General features: G+C 39.1%; 1 protein-coding gene across 11 annotated transcripts in view; it reads left to right on the top strand.

The window, feature by feature from the left end:
• The window catches only part of sfi1 (SFI1 centrin binding protein), a 139,897-nt gene that overhangs the window by 70,926 nt on the left and 51,908 nt on the right, over positions 1 to 17,063 (top strand). For all 11 annotated transcript variants that reach the window (XM_060843802.1, XM_060843803.1, XM_060843810.1 and 8 more), the window contains 4 exons: positions 1,051 to 1,146; positions 2,434 to 2,510; positions 5,101 to 5,203; positions 6,490 to 6,586. In XM_060843802.1, the coding sequence (XP_060699785.1) occupies positions 1,051 to 1,146; positions 2,434 to 2,510; positions 5,101 to 5,203; positions 6,490 to 6,586 (373 nt within the window). The remainder of the gene's footprint in view (positions 1 to 1,050; positions 1,147 to 2,433; positions 2,511 to 5,100; positions 5,204 to 6,489; positions 6,587 to 17,063) is intronic.

Here is a 17,063-nt window from a genome sequence, read left to right as displayed (position 1 = left end):
CACTCATTCCAGATATCCATCTGGTAACTCTCCTCTGAACCACCTCAAATGCATTTAAATCCTTCCTTAAATAAGGTGACCAAAACTGCACACAATATTTGAAATATGTCATTATCATTGCCTTTCATAACTGAAGTTTAGCATCCTTACTGTATTATTAAGTTTCTCTCATAATAAAGGTTAGCACCCTATTTGCCAGCTTGACTACAGGTATAAGCTGTAACTGCTTGATAAATTTATGTGACTCGTGCACTAGAACCCGTAAATCCTTTTATACCATGGAATTTCACAGTCATTGTTTATTTCAGTAATATTTTGCTTTTTTTGTTGTTCTTACCAAAGTGAACAACTTTGCATTTTACCATACCATACTCCATATGCAAGATTTCTGTACTTAGCCAGTCTATATCCTCCTACAGCCTGCTTCATGTCTTTTTTACAACAACGTTTTCTACCTATCTTACTGTCATCTGCAAGTTTATTTTTCATGCCTTTGTTCTCCTAATCTTTGTCATTTATATTAATTGCAACAAATTTAGACCTTGACACAGACTTTTGCACTCAACTCCTCACATCCTGCCAATCAGGTAATTCAGTTCTGAAGAAGGGTCATTAGACATAGATGCTGCCAGACATGCTGAGTTTCTGCAAAATTTCTGTTGTTTCAAATAAAACCCCATCATGAATATTCTCTGTTTTCTGTCAGTCAGCCAGCCAAACTTCTAATCCACACTAATATGTTACCCCCTAAACCATGAGCTATATTTTCTGCAGTAATTTTCTGGCACTTGCAGCTTGAGCTCACAATGACAGGAAACCCTAATATCTGTGGTAGGATGCCTAGAGAAAGCATTGTCCCCTCATGAAAGGAGAAAGTAGACCAAAAAATCTAATTAAATTATAGATTGATTTAAAATAGTTTTTTCTTTAAATTATAACAGGGATGCTAAAAGCTTATTGTTCTCATTCTCCAATGGTGATTCTATTAGTGGAATTGATGATTTCAGCACCAGTGTATTTATACTTTGATATACTTCTTACACTTCCCAGTATGTGCAGAAAAAACATGAGAAATGGAAAAAACACGTGTGTGCAGATGTACATTTTCAGAAGAAGCTGCTGTCAAAAGCTTTGCGCGAGTGGAAGGTTGGTCTCATGTTTTTACCTGATATATAGACTACAGTACAAGTGTTTTTTCCGAGATGTTTTGGTTAAAATGGTGTTTTTGTGTAACACAAAACTTAACAGCGCTGTACTATATATGAAAGAAGAACAGTTCCATTTCTGATCAATGCTGAGATTGTCATGCTACGATGGGTTTTCCGGGCATTTTTGTTTTCATTTTTTTATGGGTTGTGGGTATGACTGACCAGGCCAGTATTTATTTTCCATCCCTAATTGTATCTGATTGGTTATCTCCCTTTTTGAACCACTGTAGTTCATATGGTGTTTGTACACCCACAATGTTGTAAAGGAGTGATTTACAGGATTTTGACCCAGCGACTGTAAAGGAGCAGTGATCCAAGTCAGGATGGAGGGTACCTCAGAGAAAACTTGCAAGTGTTCCCACACATCTGCTGTGCTTGACCTTTGGATGGTAGAATTTGTAGTTCCCTATCAGAGAAAGATAAACCTGGATTCTTGCATGCATTCTGGACAGATGGAGGTGAAGGTGATTTGTTCATACAATTACATACAACTTCTTAAAAATATCCAGTTGCATTATGTCTCCACACCCATGATAGTAACAGTAAGAACCCAATGACAAAATTGTTTTGAAATACCTACCTAGCAACATGAGAAAACAGATCATCTATATTTGTGGGATTATTTGTTGGATTTGATCGTGCTGTTAAAATGTATTACTGCAAGCTGTTTCCACAAGATACAGAAAATGCAAATTCCAGACTGGCCATACCTTAGAATAAAAAATTAATCTGTACGAACTGAGCTCAGTCTTTCAAATTGTCCAGTGTTTCAATCAAATAATGGGTCAAACCACTTCATGTGAAGCTCCTGTCATCTTGTTAAAGTGACTAGGTTTTCATTGTTGAAGACATGAGGAAGGTTTCTGAGTCAACTAAGGTTGTGGTTCTTTATAGACCCTTTGATTGTTTGCTCTGTAACCCAAAAGATTTAGTTGTAGATTTATATTTGACTGCATGTGTCACCTGTTGAGACAATGTGAACTCCTCAGGATAATAAAATCCGTCAACCTAGTCTGTGACAGTTCATTAGCTTGCAAGAACTGAAAAATCAAGTTTCAAGAATCAGTTTAGATTTAGCATTAATGGAGGAGAGTTATCTTTATTGCATCTGACCTTTTGTGTAAGTTTTTGATTTTTTTTCCAATAAATTTGTTGAGTAACACAAATATTAAAATCTTAATATGACCGTGAAAACTGCAGAATGATCCCCCTGTCTGATTTCTAGGTTTTCCATTGCAACAATCAGCAAATTCTTTGCAAGGTGGATGAAAAGGGGAAGAAACAGAGAAGAGATTTATTAAGGTGATGAAGAGTTGCAATGATGTTTCTGCACTCAAGAAATATGTGACAAATAACATGCCAAATGTCCTGTATGAATTGAAGTTTATGTGATAGAAACTTCATATCATTCCATCTTAAGCTCTCATTTTTATATTAATGATTGCATTTTGCTTAGTAAAGTGTTGCCTCTGTGACTTCCATCACCACAATAGGATATTTTCCTGATCTAGATGCAGGCTGGGGAAATGTAATTTGCATCAGAAATTTATTATTGGCTATTTAGCCCATTGCAGCTAATGGTCCTAAGTTGCCCTTGTGATATTCAACTGGTTTTTAAATAATTCCAGGATTTTGTTGCTGTTTTCACTGGAGGTATATTTGATCAGTCAATGGCCCTTGCATTAGAACTCCTGCTGTCAGCCCGGAATTTGCTGTTTGCAAATTTGCTGAGCCTATATCTCTCTGTCCTACTCTCGCAATCCAATCTAATCTGGTGAACTGTTGAACTTCCTCTTTGGGAAGTATATCTTTCCTGAGGTAAGGAAAGACATACTTCCCTGTACGCAATACTCCAGGGTGAGGTCTCGACAAGATTCTGTATGACTGCAGAAAGACACCTTTACTTATGTACTCAAATCCCCTTGAAATATATGTCGTCATACCATTTGCTTTCTTAGTTGCTTCCTGCACATGCCTTATAGCCAAGGACATTCAGATCCCTTTGGGCACCCTCTCACCATTTAAAAAATATTTTTCCTTTCTGTGTTTTCTTAATCAAAGTGAATAGCTTCACTCATTATTTATATTCTCTCAACCATGTTCTAGCCCAGTCACTTAGCACGGCAAAGTTTCTTGAAGCCTCCTTGCATCTCCCTTATAAATTATATTTCCACCCAGTTTAATGTAATGAGCACATTTGGAGTTATTACAATTGGTCCCTACATCCAAATCATTTATATAGATTATGAAAGTTATGGACTGACCACTTACCTTGCAACACCTCACTAGTAACAGCCTATCATGCTGATAATGATCCATCTGCTTCTTGTCCCTTAATCAATTCTCAATCCATCCTGGTATATTCCCTCAATCTCATGTACTCCAATTTTATTTAATAACCTCCTGGATGGGACCTTAGCAAAATCCTTCTAAAAACCCAAATCCATCACATTTATTGATTCTCCTTTTTCTGTACTACATGTAACATTCTCAAAAGAAACCCATGTTTTGTCAAACGTGATTTCCTTTTCATAAATCCATCTTAATTCTGCCCAGTTTTGCCATTTTTTAAAAAATGTTCCATTATCACAATGTTTTTGGTAGATATTAACATTTTCCTTGTTGCTGAAACCAAGGTATCAAATATGTGGTTTTTAACACTCTCTCTTGTCCCCTTCTTACATTTTCTACCTTCCAGTCAGCAGGAATCCTTCCAGAATCTTTGCAATTATGAATGCTAACTATCAAAGCATTTATTATGCTTATGGCTACTTCCTTTAACAGTCTGAGATGAAGCTCCTCTGTCCAGGAGATTTATTAATCTTTAATCCAGCTGATGTTTTTAAGTATGACTGCTTCACAAATACTAATATTGTTCGGCTGTTTAGCCCCTTGGACGTTAAGGATTTCTGGGTGATTTTCAGTATCTCTTTTGAAGATTCAAAGAATTACTTTGCTGTCTCACCATGGGTGCTTTCTGACTTGCTGTGATCTTGAGCATTTTTGTTTTCAGTACAGGTTCCAGTATCTGCAGTAATTTGCTCTTTCACTTAAGTAATTGTTTAGCTTCTCCACTATTTCCTTGATCTCCAATATACATATTTCTTTTTATACCTGTAATGGGCAGACAATTACCCTTGGTTATTTTTTCTCTTTCACAAACTGATAGAAGCTTTTATAGTCTGTCGTTATATTGCTCACTAGTTTGACTTTATATTCTCTTTTCCTTTTCCTATATCTGATTCTCGCTTCTCCTTTGCAGGGGCCTAAATTGATTCCAATCCTCAAACTTGCCACGGTTTCTGGTATTCTTATGACACTTCTTTGATCCGATACTAATTTTAACTTTTTTTTAATCTTGCTTGAGTCACTTTAGCTGACAGTGCCTTAGACGAATGTAAATCTGTAGTAGACATTGTAGGTTTTCTTTCAATACTAGCTATTGCTTAGGCAAAAGTGAGGACTGCAGATGCTGGAGATTAGAGTCGAGAATGTGGTGATGGAAAAGCACAGCAGGTCAGACAGCGTCCGAGGAGCAGGAGATTTGCCTGAAATGTCGATTCTCCTGCTCCTTGGATGCTGCCTGACCTGCTATGCTTTTCCAGCACCACACTCTCGATACTAGTTATTGCTTGTCTCCTGTCAAATCTTATCGTGTTTTCCCAGTTCACCACATCCAACTTGACATCATGCTCTCATTTCTTCCTTTGCTTGGATTTAACTTTAGTTTATAATGAACTATTCATTGCTTTCAAACTTCATGTAAAATTTGTCATTTACATAAGCCCTTCACAACGATTGGTCTTTCTTTGAGATTTTACCTTCTGCTTTCCTTGGATCATATGAGGTTGGGTTAGTGACTCTCTAAGCCTTTTTCTCTTCTTACATATAGATTTTTCTTCTACACCTGGAGAGAAAATGCGCGCACGCTGGCTGATGAAGCTAGGAAAGCTGCCCAAGCAGATCAGCATTATCACCATGTCCTTTTAGCCAAGGTACAGCTCCATTTGTAAATGGAAGATGCAAGAAATTTATTGATTTAAGTATATGAGAGATCAAGATTTCTACAAGCAAATCCATTCTAACGTTACTGGGGAGTGTTGCCAAGCAATGAGATCTTGAGGTGCAGGTTCATAAAAGGGACTTAAGAGGCAATCTTTTCACACGCAGTGTGGTGAACTGCCAGAGGAAGTGGTGGAGGCTGGTACAATTACAGCATTTAAAAGGCATCTGGATGTGTACATGAATAGGAAGGGTTTAGAAGGATCTGGGTCAAATGCTGCCAAATGGGACTAGCTCAGTTTACAACATCTGGTCAGCATGGACGAGTTGGAATGAAGGGTCTGTTTCTGTGCTGTACATCTCTAAGACTCTATGACATTTTCTTTTTTCCTGATGGTGTTGCTTGCCAAGCGACTTTCATTTTGAATTCTTGTTCTGTGGTATTTGATTTGTTTATCTCTTTTTCTGCTGTAAATGCTCACTACACAAGAGGTTACATTCTGTCAGAAGTCTAGTTGAGTGCTACTTTATTGCAAGGATGTTGGGAGGGCTGAGAAGTAGCTTTGGATGACCTTTTATGCTCTCACTCCAACCCATATATTCCATGAACCTGAGCTTCTGCTTAGCAGGTGGTATAACTGCATTGCTCGTTTGAGAACTGATTGATATCAAGAAAATGCTTTGAGCTGATCTCAGCTGAAGGAGAAGTTGGGTCCTCAGTTGGCCTGAATCCAGTATTATGTGGCTTGAGATGATGGGGATAATAGACCAGCCAGGATCAAAGTTAGCTTAAAGTTTTTGCTGTTGATCTTTAGCAGGTGCTTGGATTGAGCACTCATGTCCAAACGATGCAGTTGTGGGCTCCTACTCAGTCTAGACTCATGAATGAACAGTCATTTGGATAACAATTGATGGTATATCTTGGATGCCTGTTTCCACAAAGGTCAGGAGGGATAGGTGGAAGCATGAATATGTACACCTGTAAGTACACCTGTACTTACACCTAAGCATGAAGGCTTAGTCTTCCTTACAGGCAGTTTCTGACGTCTGCTTTGCATCTGTACAGGATGACCTGGTGAAGGTTACTGAGTTAAGTTTTCTCTGTAATACTGTTAAATTGATCTATATTCTGGAGCAAGCTTTTAATTTGGTTATGTTTGCATATGCATCACTTTGTTTTATTATATTAGGTTAGTTGATTAATTAGCAAGCAGAGGTTGCAGGGAATGTTTTTCTCCAGTTGAATTTGGTGATGGTTCTGTGATTGATCGTTATGTAGGTTGTGGAATACTGGAGAGATACAATCACACTTCAGATGTATCAACGACAACAGGAGGTGGAACTCGTGCTGGAAGCAAGACAACGTATTGATTTTCGTAAGTGGAAAAATACAATTAGTGTATCAGTGAATTGTTTTTGTACATTCTGTTAAATTTAGCCTAACAACATGACCAAACAATAGATTTTATATATATATATATATATATATATATATTATATATATCTCTATCTATTTCATTTGTTTCTGTGAGAATGTGTGAGGGATTGCTGCAGAAAATGTTTATACTTCATTAACAGATCTCTGCTGTATATTTCAATTGTTCTTGTGCAGAAGACTGTGAAGATCAAATAGCCCTTCCTTAAAGACATTCAGTGAAGCTTTAAAATGCCTACTGTTAGATGCTGTTTATCCTAGAGTGCGCAGTGAAGGAGGAGGTATGAGGCATGGACATTTAGGACAGTGTCATTGGTTATTTGAGTGCAACCAGTATGTTGGACATTCCAGTTTCTATATTTCGGAATAATAACTAATTAAAGACTCTTGAGTTTTCAGTTCTGTGTAAAATAATAGAACAAATCAAGTACCATCCCCAAAGTTGAAGAAATCTGTACTTTGAGAATAACCGGGTAAACTGTAGTCCTTGGATGCCATGAATTCTGTCTAAAAAAAAAACCTGTATTTCTTTGAGACAGTGGCAACACAGGTTAATTGTATGAACCCTTATTGACCCCCTCTGTGCTCCCAGTGATGGGTCCTCAAGTCCAATGGTGAAAATTTGAGCTTCTCTGGTATAAACTGTTTATCTACCTACTGTCAAATCTGGTGGAGCTACATCAAACCTTATTACTGGGTCCTTTATGTCCTCTGAAAAAACTGCCCATGACTTGTAGAGCAGAGATAAATCTGGTTCATTTCTCCACTACCAGCCACTTCCTTAAACTGCTGGCCCCTGTTCTCTCCACCATCTCCCCTAATATAACTGTGAGGAAGGGCTGGGATTGTTTGTGCTCAACATTGGGGACACTCATTCTGCTGCCTTTGTTGCATCTCTCGCTTCATCTTGCCTGTTAAGCCAACCTCTCCCAAGGCTTATTCCTGTCCTAGCATCGTACCTGCATCTAGTACTAATTTCACTCCTATCTCTTCTCATAGTCTCACTGAGATTAACTTGTCTACCTGCTCCCTTGTCCCACTCCTGTGAATACACCGAACCCAACCTCCCTACTTGGTACCCAATTAGTTTCCTCATCCCAAGTACTCTACTGTTCTCTTTCAAACCTGCCATTATTAACCAACCCTATCAGCAAAAACATTTCTTTCCTCTCCAAAATTCGTAAACACATTGTCACATTCTAAACCTCTGTCCCTGTTCTTTAAACCTCCATCACAAACCAAAAGCAGAAGTTGCTGGAAAAGCTCAGCAGGTCTGACAGCATCTGTGCAGAGAAATCAGAGTTAACATTTTGGATCCCCAGAGGAAGGGTAACCAGACCTGAAACATTAACTCTGATTTCTCTTCACAGATGCTGCGAGACTTGCTGAGCTTTTCCAGCAACTTCTATTTTTGTTTCAGATTTACAAATGTACAGTTCTTTTGGTTTTCCTTAAACCTCTACGTTTGGATTTTTCTGGTCTGCTTCTGTCCCCATTACACAGAGTAATGGCTGCAGCCAGACACAAATGCCATTTGTTGTCATTATTCTCTAGGTTTGATTAGATTAGATTACTTACACTGTGGAAACAGGCCCTTCGGCCCAACAAGTCCACACTGACCCGCCGAAGCGCAACCCACCCATACCCCTACATTTACCCCTTACCTAACACTACGGGCAATTTAGCATGGCCAATTCACCTGACCTGCACATCTTTGGACTGTGGGAGGAAACTGGAGCACCCGGAGGAAACCCACGCAGACACGGGGAGAACGTGCAAACTCCTCACAGTCAGTCGCCTGAGTCGGGAATTGAACCTGGGTCTCAGGCGCTGTGAGACAGCAGTGCTAACCACTGTGCCACCGTGCCGCCCACATGTTTGCTATGATAGTTCTGTTTCTTCACCTTATCATCATCCTTCAGTGCTTCTTCTCTATTGTCTAGACTTTGCCTTTACCTGGCTCCATTCTTTTCCATCTAATGTTAACCACTGGGTGTTCATCAAAGCTTCTCTTCCTGTCTTCAATCCATTACCACTGACTAGTGAAGATTTATCATAATGATACCTTCACTAAAAGGTTTCAGTGAAAGAACAGATTGCTCAGATGAGAATTGTATTTGTTGAAGAGTATAAAATTAGCAACTATGTAATTGACTTGCTTAAGATGATTATAAGAAGTTAATATTGTAGATCAAAGTTATTCCAGAAGGAGAGTCCAGAGCAAGGGTCATAACCTTAAGATTCGAGTTAGGATGTTAACGATGGTGCCAGGAAATGCACCTTTACAAGAGGTCGTGGAAGTTGGGCATACTCGCTACTGAAAACCTACTGAGACTTGGTCAGGTGAAAATGTTGATATTGAGACTGATTATATTTATGTTAGGCAAAGTTATTAAGGTTTATACAACCAAGACAGGATCATTGAATAAAGATGCAGACCAGCTTTTTTTTGTTGAATGCTAGGACAGGTTTGAGGTTCAGAATGGCTTACTCCCTAATGGTGAGCATTGCTTTCTTGGGGGCAAGAAATGTGCCAGTAGAATTTCATCTCTTAAATCAATTGTCTTGCCCCACTGGAGTGGTGTGCTAGAAATCAAATTCTGAAAATTGTCACAAAAGTTGAAAACTTTATCCAAGGATGGAAAGTTTCCAACATAGCTGTTTGACAGACAACCTGGACCAGATGACTACTACACAGGAACAACCACTTGTTACAAAGGAATTGGTCCAACCACAAGTTCACAACTATGAATCGTCAACTTTAGATACATTAACTGCAAAATGTCATAGTTACTGGTTAAAGGCCACAGCTTAGAGCAACTAATGAGGTAAAACAAATGGGATTTCTTTGGGCTTTAGGTATTTTATTGGAGAGAAAAACACACGAGCTGCCCTCTAGCAGTCTAAAGGTTTCTGCTAATATTGTTCACACCCATTAGCTGGTCAGCTGCCCAGGAACCAATCAGATAGTTGTTGTCAGGCTGATGGTCTTTGGTATCCATGACTGGTAGCAGCTCCTCCAAATTGTCAGCAATCTGTTGTTGGCCTAATCTCACTTTATACTACCCCCTGTTGCCAGCCCATCCACAAACCACCTCCCCCACTGCATGAGCAAAGCAGCAGTGTAAACACAACTTGCAATTAGCTTTTGTAATTTGCTTTTTAAAGTTGTAGCAATTCCTTCCACAATAATTGGTTTTGAATCTGTCCTTTTCCTATTTCACTGCGCAATCAAAAAATAAAGGGAAATATCTGGTCTTTACAGTATCCTGACTTTTGTAATGCTGTAATTCATATCCTAGAGCCTTCCTGTCCTATCTATCATTGACCCTTTCCATTATTTCTCTTTGTTGAAACCTCGTCATAAATTGAGTCTCAGCCTTCTGCAAAGCTTTACCTTTGTGCTTCAAGCAGATTTCTGCCAGCTGATATCTGCCTAATCAGTTGGCATATTTTTAAATTGACTCTGACTGTGACGTTTACCCCAATAGTCTTGAACTTCTCTCGGTTTTGTCTGTCTTTTCCTTACCAGGTGCCCTCACAATTCATAGTGTTGAACAGTTCATTAAAACGCACTAGCCTCTGTTGAGTATGGGTCCAATTGAGCACTTTTATTTTTTTCAGAGTCATAGAACTGTATAAATGGAAACAGACCCTTCAGTCCAACTCGTCCATGCTGACCAGATTTCCTAAATTAATCCAGTCCAATTTGCCAGCACTTGGTCCATATCCCTCTAAACCCTTTCAATTCATATACCCATACCTTTTCAATGTTGTAATTGTACCCACCTCCACCACTTGCTCTGGTAGTACATTCCACGCACACATCACCCTCTGTGTGAGAAAGTTGCCCCTTAGGTTCCTTTTAAATTTTTCCCTCTCACCTTAAACCTATGTCCCCTAGTTTTAGACTCCCCCACCCAGGGAAGAGACATTGGCAATTCACCCTATTTATGCTGCTCATAATTTTATAAACCTCTCTAAGGTCACCTCTCAGCCTCCGACGCTCCAGGAAAAACAGCCCTAGCCTGTTCAGTCTCTCCCTATAGCTCAAACTCTCTAACCCTGACACCATCCTTGTAAATCTTTTCTGAACCCTTTCAAGTTTCACAATATTCTTCTATAGCAGGGTGACCAGAACTGCTTGCAGTATTCCAAAAGTGGCCTAATCAATGTTCTGTATAGCTGCAACATGACCTCCCAATCCTATGCTCAATGCACTGACCAAGCATCCAAAGTTAAGCATCCAAAACCCCTCCACTATTCTGTCTACCTGCAATTCCACTTTCAAGGAACTATGAACTGCACTCTAAGGTGCCTTTGTTCATCAACACTGCCCAGGACCTTACCATTAAGTGAACAATTCCTGCTCTGATTTGCTTTTCCAAAACTCAGCGCTTCAATTTATCTAAATTAAACTTCGTCTGACACTCCTTGGCCCATTGGCCCGTCTGATGAAGGTCCCATTGTTCTCTGAGGTAACCTCCTTCGCTGTCCACTCCACCTTCAACTTTGGTGTCATGTGCAAACTTGCTAACCACACTTCCTATGTTTACATTCAAATTGTTTATATAAATGATGAAAAGCAGTCAACTGAGCACTGATCCTTGTGGCACACCGCTGGTTACAGGCCTCCAGTCTGAAAAGCATCCTTCCACCAGCCTCTCTGTCTTCTATCTTCGAGCTAGTTCTGTACACAAATGGCTAGTCCTCCTTTGATTCCATGTGATCTAACCTTGCTAACCAGTCTATCATCCTGGAATTTTCTTTTGCGCAGAACTATTGAGAAAGGCAGGAAGAAAATAATTGATTATGAATTAAAGTGAATGAAACCTCTGATATTCATCCAGTTAAAGTACAATGGAGCAACTATAAATGTATATGGACCAGAGATTTATTGAGTAATTTAAAGTCCATACAGGTGCCAGATCTGTGAGCTTATCCTGGTGGATCCTATGCTAAACCCATTTAGTGAGGTGTACTAATTAAGGATAATTAAAGAATGATGAGTAAATGGAATATGTTCTATAAAAAGATATGATATTATTATAGGTGATCATTAACAGCTGAAGTGCAATGAATCTATTAAGTTTAGTATTTTTGTAAAATGAGTGATTTTGAAGGCTTAAACGTTATCAATCTCCAAAATATTTCTGCATTTGCAAGTCTTTTAAATAATCTGTTTTTGTAAAATAACATAAGGGCAAAATATTTATACATTAATATGGAATTGAAGAATTTTTTCTAGTTTACAAGTTAAAGGGCTAGTTATTTCAGATCAGTGACGCAGTATCACCTCATCTTTTGCACTTAGTCTCATGCCTTGTTCTGCAGCAAAAAATACTACTTATGCGTAAAACTAAAGTAACAGTACATAGTTTGTTTTGTAAGTTTGTGTGTGGATCTTCAAAAGGCATTTGATAAAATTTGGCAATGTGTACTTGTTGACAAATTCGAAGGCTAAGGAACATAAAGTACAGTACGTGTAGAATATCAATTTGATTAAGGAAATTAAATCAAAGGGCGCAGTATATAGCTCTTTTTTTAGACGAGAGAATTATATCCTGGTTTTCTCAGGAGTCTGTGTTGGGAACATAGCTTTTTAATATCAATTGGATATACTGGACATAATTTCCAGGTTTATTTTTTTTTAAAGATATTTTTATTAGAAATTTAATATTTTGACAGATTTACAAAAATAAACAGAACTTTCAAGCACAAACATTAATATAAAAATAGATCTTAAATATATAATCATCAAAATTCAAAGGAATGATACTAAAGAAGAAAGAAAAACAATGAAACTCAGTTAACTACTAATCTAATCCACAATTATCCAGAGTGTATAGTTGAGTCACTTACATCCTTCAAACAAGAGAAAATGTTCTCTAATACACTCATAACAGTATAATAAAAAGGAAACTATTTCCAAACAATAAGAACAAAAAAAAACATGTTTGAATGGAGATCCTCCCCTTTGTTCTCAGGGGGCCTTACTTCCTTTCTAAAGGTCCACCATATCCTCTCCCAAACAGTGTCCCACCCTTGACCCGGGCGCTCCTTAATAGGATTTAAATATAATACCGAGCTAGAGTTAACAGTGAGCGCCCCACCCCCACCCCTCCCCACCCATACCTGAGTATATATGATAGCATCAATGCCACGTACAAACACACATAACTATAAAATTACAACTCCAACAAATTACAGTTAAGTATAATAACATAAAATAGCAAGGGAAGACAACCCTGCTCCCAGAAGCAAAAGTAAAGTAGAGTAAAGTATCCATTTCTCCCCACGGAGTGTGGAAGAGGCAAGCCAACATAAATTGTCTCTTACGATTTATTTAAACGAGTCTAAAAGTTCCTTAGCCTCTTCTGGTGATCTAAAATTATACTCGGATCCTTCGTGGTTAAAGCATAATGTCGCTGGGTAGCGTAAGGTGTATTGAATATTTAAGTTCCTTAGACATTTCTTCACCTCATCAAACGCCTTCCTCCTTCGTGCCAAAGCCAGGGAGAAGTCCTGAAATAACATAATCTTGGATCCTTCATGGATCATGGCTTTAGGATCCTTTCCAAGCTTTCTGGAGGCGTCCAGGAGTATCTGCCTCTCCCTATAACTCTGCAGCCGGAACAGGACCGGGCGTGGGCGCTGGTTTGGGCCAGATCCGCGTACTGCGACCCGGTAGGCCCACTCCACCCTTACCCGGTCAGTTTCAGCCCCCAGGTTTAAAAGCTGGGGCAGCCATCGCTCCAGAAATACTACTAACTGTCCCTTCTCTTCTTGTTCAGGGAGGCCCAGAAGACGGATATTCTTTCTCCGATTTCTATTATCCAGGTCATCCATGTAGATTTCAAAGGCCCGGACTCTCTGCTCCAGAGCTCGCGCCTGTTCTGCAGCTGTTTGTGCTGCAGCCTCGGAGGTCGTGGCCTTTAGCTCCGCCCCCTCCACTCGGCCCTGCAATTCCTCGAGAGCCTGGCTGTACTTTTGTAACTTTTCTTCGAATGAGTTCCATCTCTGTCTGGATTCTGCGATGAAATTGATGAGTGTCGATTCCAGCCTGGCAATCATCTCTTCAAGGCCTGTTTTTACATCAGCTGCAGCCGGAGGAGGAGAGGAGGGTGGGGGAGGGGTCTTTGTTTTCTGAGAGCTGTGGGATACCTTTAGTTTACTCATTATCCACTTAATATTAAACTGCTTAAATATAATAGTAAACAGCTAATTAAGGTTAGAAATTTTTTTGGGTGGTTTGGTAAGTGTGGTGGGGGTGAGTAACTCACTTTACCCAGGTTTTGGGAAGAGCTCTGTAAACTCAGACTTGCTGAGTCGCCGCCATCTTGGATCTCCTTTCCAGGTTTATTGATGTTACGAAACTTGGAAATATAGTAGAAATGAGGAGGATAATAGACTTCAGGATGACTCTTCCAGGCAAGTGAAATGGCCAAAGGTATAGCAGATGAAACAAACATAAAATATGCAGTGATTCGTTTTGGTAGGTAGGATGAGGAGGAGCAGTGTAATCCATATTGTACCATATTAAAGAGAATTTGGGAACAAAGAGTCCTGGAATTGCAGGTCCTTGAAGTTGGTAAGGCGAGATCAGAAGGCTGTTATAAAGGATTCTTTGTCTTATTAATAGTGGCTGGAGAAAGACTTTTAAAGTTGAGCTATGATTGTAAGAACGAGCAGCAGAACTGGACCAATCAGCCCTGTGAGTTGCCTGCTATATAGTGCGATCATGACGGATCTGTTTGTAATTTGCATTCCACAATCCCACCTATCTTTTTTTAATTCCACTTTCTAACAAGAATCTATTTACTTCTACCATAAAAATATTCAATGATCCTGGCTCCATCACCTTCTGAGGCAGAGTGTTCCGAAGTTTCCTCTAATCTCAGTCCTACAAGAGTAGCTTCTGATTTTTAAACAATATCCCAGGATCCTTGGAACTCACCGATGAGTATACTTCAATCAAATTACCCCTCACTTTCCTAAGCTCTAGTGGAGATGAGCTCAGTTTACCCAACCTTTCTTTATAAGGCAAGCTGCTCGCTCCTACTTGTATAGTAATTATTTTTGTGGCATCTTGTTGAATATCTTATGAGAATCCAAGTATAGTTCATCTACAGGCTCACCTCTATCCACAGCGCATATTACTCCTTCAAAGATCTCCAATAAATTGATTAAACGTGATTCCACAAAATCATTGTGACTTTTCTCAATTACCTTGAATTTCTCTAAGTGCCCAGTTATAACTTCCTTCATGATCAATTCTAATATCTCACACATGACAGATTTCAAGCAAACGTGTGTTGTATTTCCTTTGTTCTGCCTCCCCCCTCTTCTTGAATAGAGGAGTTGTATACATAATACTTTCCACTCTGTTGGAATCTTTCAGGAATCTAGTGGTTGTAATTTCACAAAATTTCTCTCTTTCTCTGTCTCCTGCTTTACAGCTGTTACTGGAATGATTTTGGTGGCCTCACTCATAAAGAAAAGCAAAATATTTGTTCATTTCATCTGCTGTTTCCTTATTATCCACCATTCATTCTCCATTCTCATTCTATAGACCAGCATTCACTTTTCCTTCATTTATATCTGTAGAAACTCTTCCTTTCACATTTATTATACTTCTGAAATTCTTAATTTCCTCTTGTAATCTAATTTCTTTCTCCTGATTAACCTTTCAGCAGTTCTTTATCTTCTGACCCATTATCTGACCTGCCACTCACCTTTGCGCAATTGCATGATTTTTGTCAAGAGGCTTGATGCTTTTCCTAACTGCTTCAGTTAACCACAGAATATGGGTCCTCCTCTTGGAATTTTTCTTTATGTGGGAATATATTTATTTTGGCATGTACCCATAACTCGCTGCTGCTTCTTCTCAATGATCTGTCAGTAGTGTCTTAGGTCATTCAGATTTCGTGCTCTTTAAATATGAATTATGAGTTTTCCGCCCATTCTTTTTCAAACTGGATGCAAAATTCAGTCATTTTCTGGTAACAGCTACCTATGTATAACCTTTCTCTAAGGTCATTAATTAATTGTCACAATCCAATATAACCTACTCTTTGGCTAGTTCCAGGATAGGCTGCTCTAGGAAACTATCTCGAAAATATTCTTTGAACTCATCTTCCAGGCTGTCATTGCCAATCTGATTTTTTTTCCAGTTTACGTATAGATTTAAATTATCCAAGATTATTGCTTTCCTTTTATCACGTGCAACCGCTGTTTCTTCTTGTACACTCTGTCCTATACCGTGCTTAGGTAAAACCTTAGAAAACACTGAATTGACCCGAGCTGGGCTTTTGTATCTAATACTAAGCACTCCACCTGAAGAAGGATTTCAGTGTCTTGCAGAGGGTAATGGAACAGATTTCCTGGAATGGAACTAGAGATAAGGAACTTCAGTTCTGGGCAGAGCTCGGAGAAGATGTGCTTTTCCTTTGAGCAGATAAGGTTAAACAGAAATTGTTGAAAAAGTAAAGACCAGTTTTGATAAACCAATGAGAAACTGTTTCCTCTGGTAGAAGAGTTGGTAACCAGAGGAGACAAATGTAAAGTAAATGGCTAAAGAATCAGCGATAGCATTATACAACATAAAAGAACATAGAGTGGTTTGTTCTGAAATACACATCAGCAGGAAGCCAGGTTTGATCGATTTAAATCCACAGCAGATTCCTCAGTACTTTGGTAATGTCTGCTTGAGAGGGTAATGGTAGCCAACTCAATCGAAGCTTTGACCAGAAAATTGGATACGTTCTTGAAGGGGATAATTCCCAGGCTTTGAGCAAAGAGTGGGAGTGAAATGAAATTGGGCACTCCTGAATTAACACAGCCATGATGAGCCAAATGGCCTCACTCTGTGCTGTACCATTCTATGATTCTAGACGAATCTGTGTGTAATTGCTTAAGCGTTACTTCCATGCAGTAACCAAGTCAAGTGATCCTAACAATTAAGTGGCTTGTAGCTAATGTTTTGGGATGTTCCTTTGCAGGATGATCAATATTGGCTGCTGCATCCTTATAGTGGGGTTGTAAAGACCCTTGCATGTTCATTATGATCAAGGTTCTTGTGTTTTTGAAACTCCAACATCAGTCCCCATTTATCCCAGCATTTGTGAAAGCCCTGAGCATCAAGAGGATGACTTTGGAAAAAGAAGTCAAAGGTTTCGGTATCATTTTTCGTGATCTCAAGGCATCTCAAAATGCTTCAGTGTCATTGGAGTACTTTCGGTAATGTTGTAATGTCAGAAAAATGGGAGTAAAGGGTAAAGGTTGTTAAGTCTCCTCTGCTTGATTGCCTGCTTCCTTGGACCTTGCAGTAAGTGGTTGCAAAGATAATGGATATACAATTTGTTATCTTGCAAATTCCTTTCCCTTTCACAGGTCTATTGACTCTGTCTAATTGTGGT

Source organism: Hemiscyllium ocellatum, chromosome 24 (genome assembly GCF_020745735.1).
Source record: "Hemiscyllium ocellatum isolate sHemOce1 chromosome 24, sHemOce1.pat.X.cur, whole genome shotgun sequence".
NCBI lineage: Eukaryota > Metazoa > Chordata > Chondrichthyes > Orectolobiformes > Hemiscylliidae > Hemiscyllium > Hemiscyllium ocellatum.
Note: the sequence above shows the minus strand (reverse complement) of the source record. Positions and strands in the feature narration are given on the sequence as shown.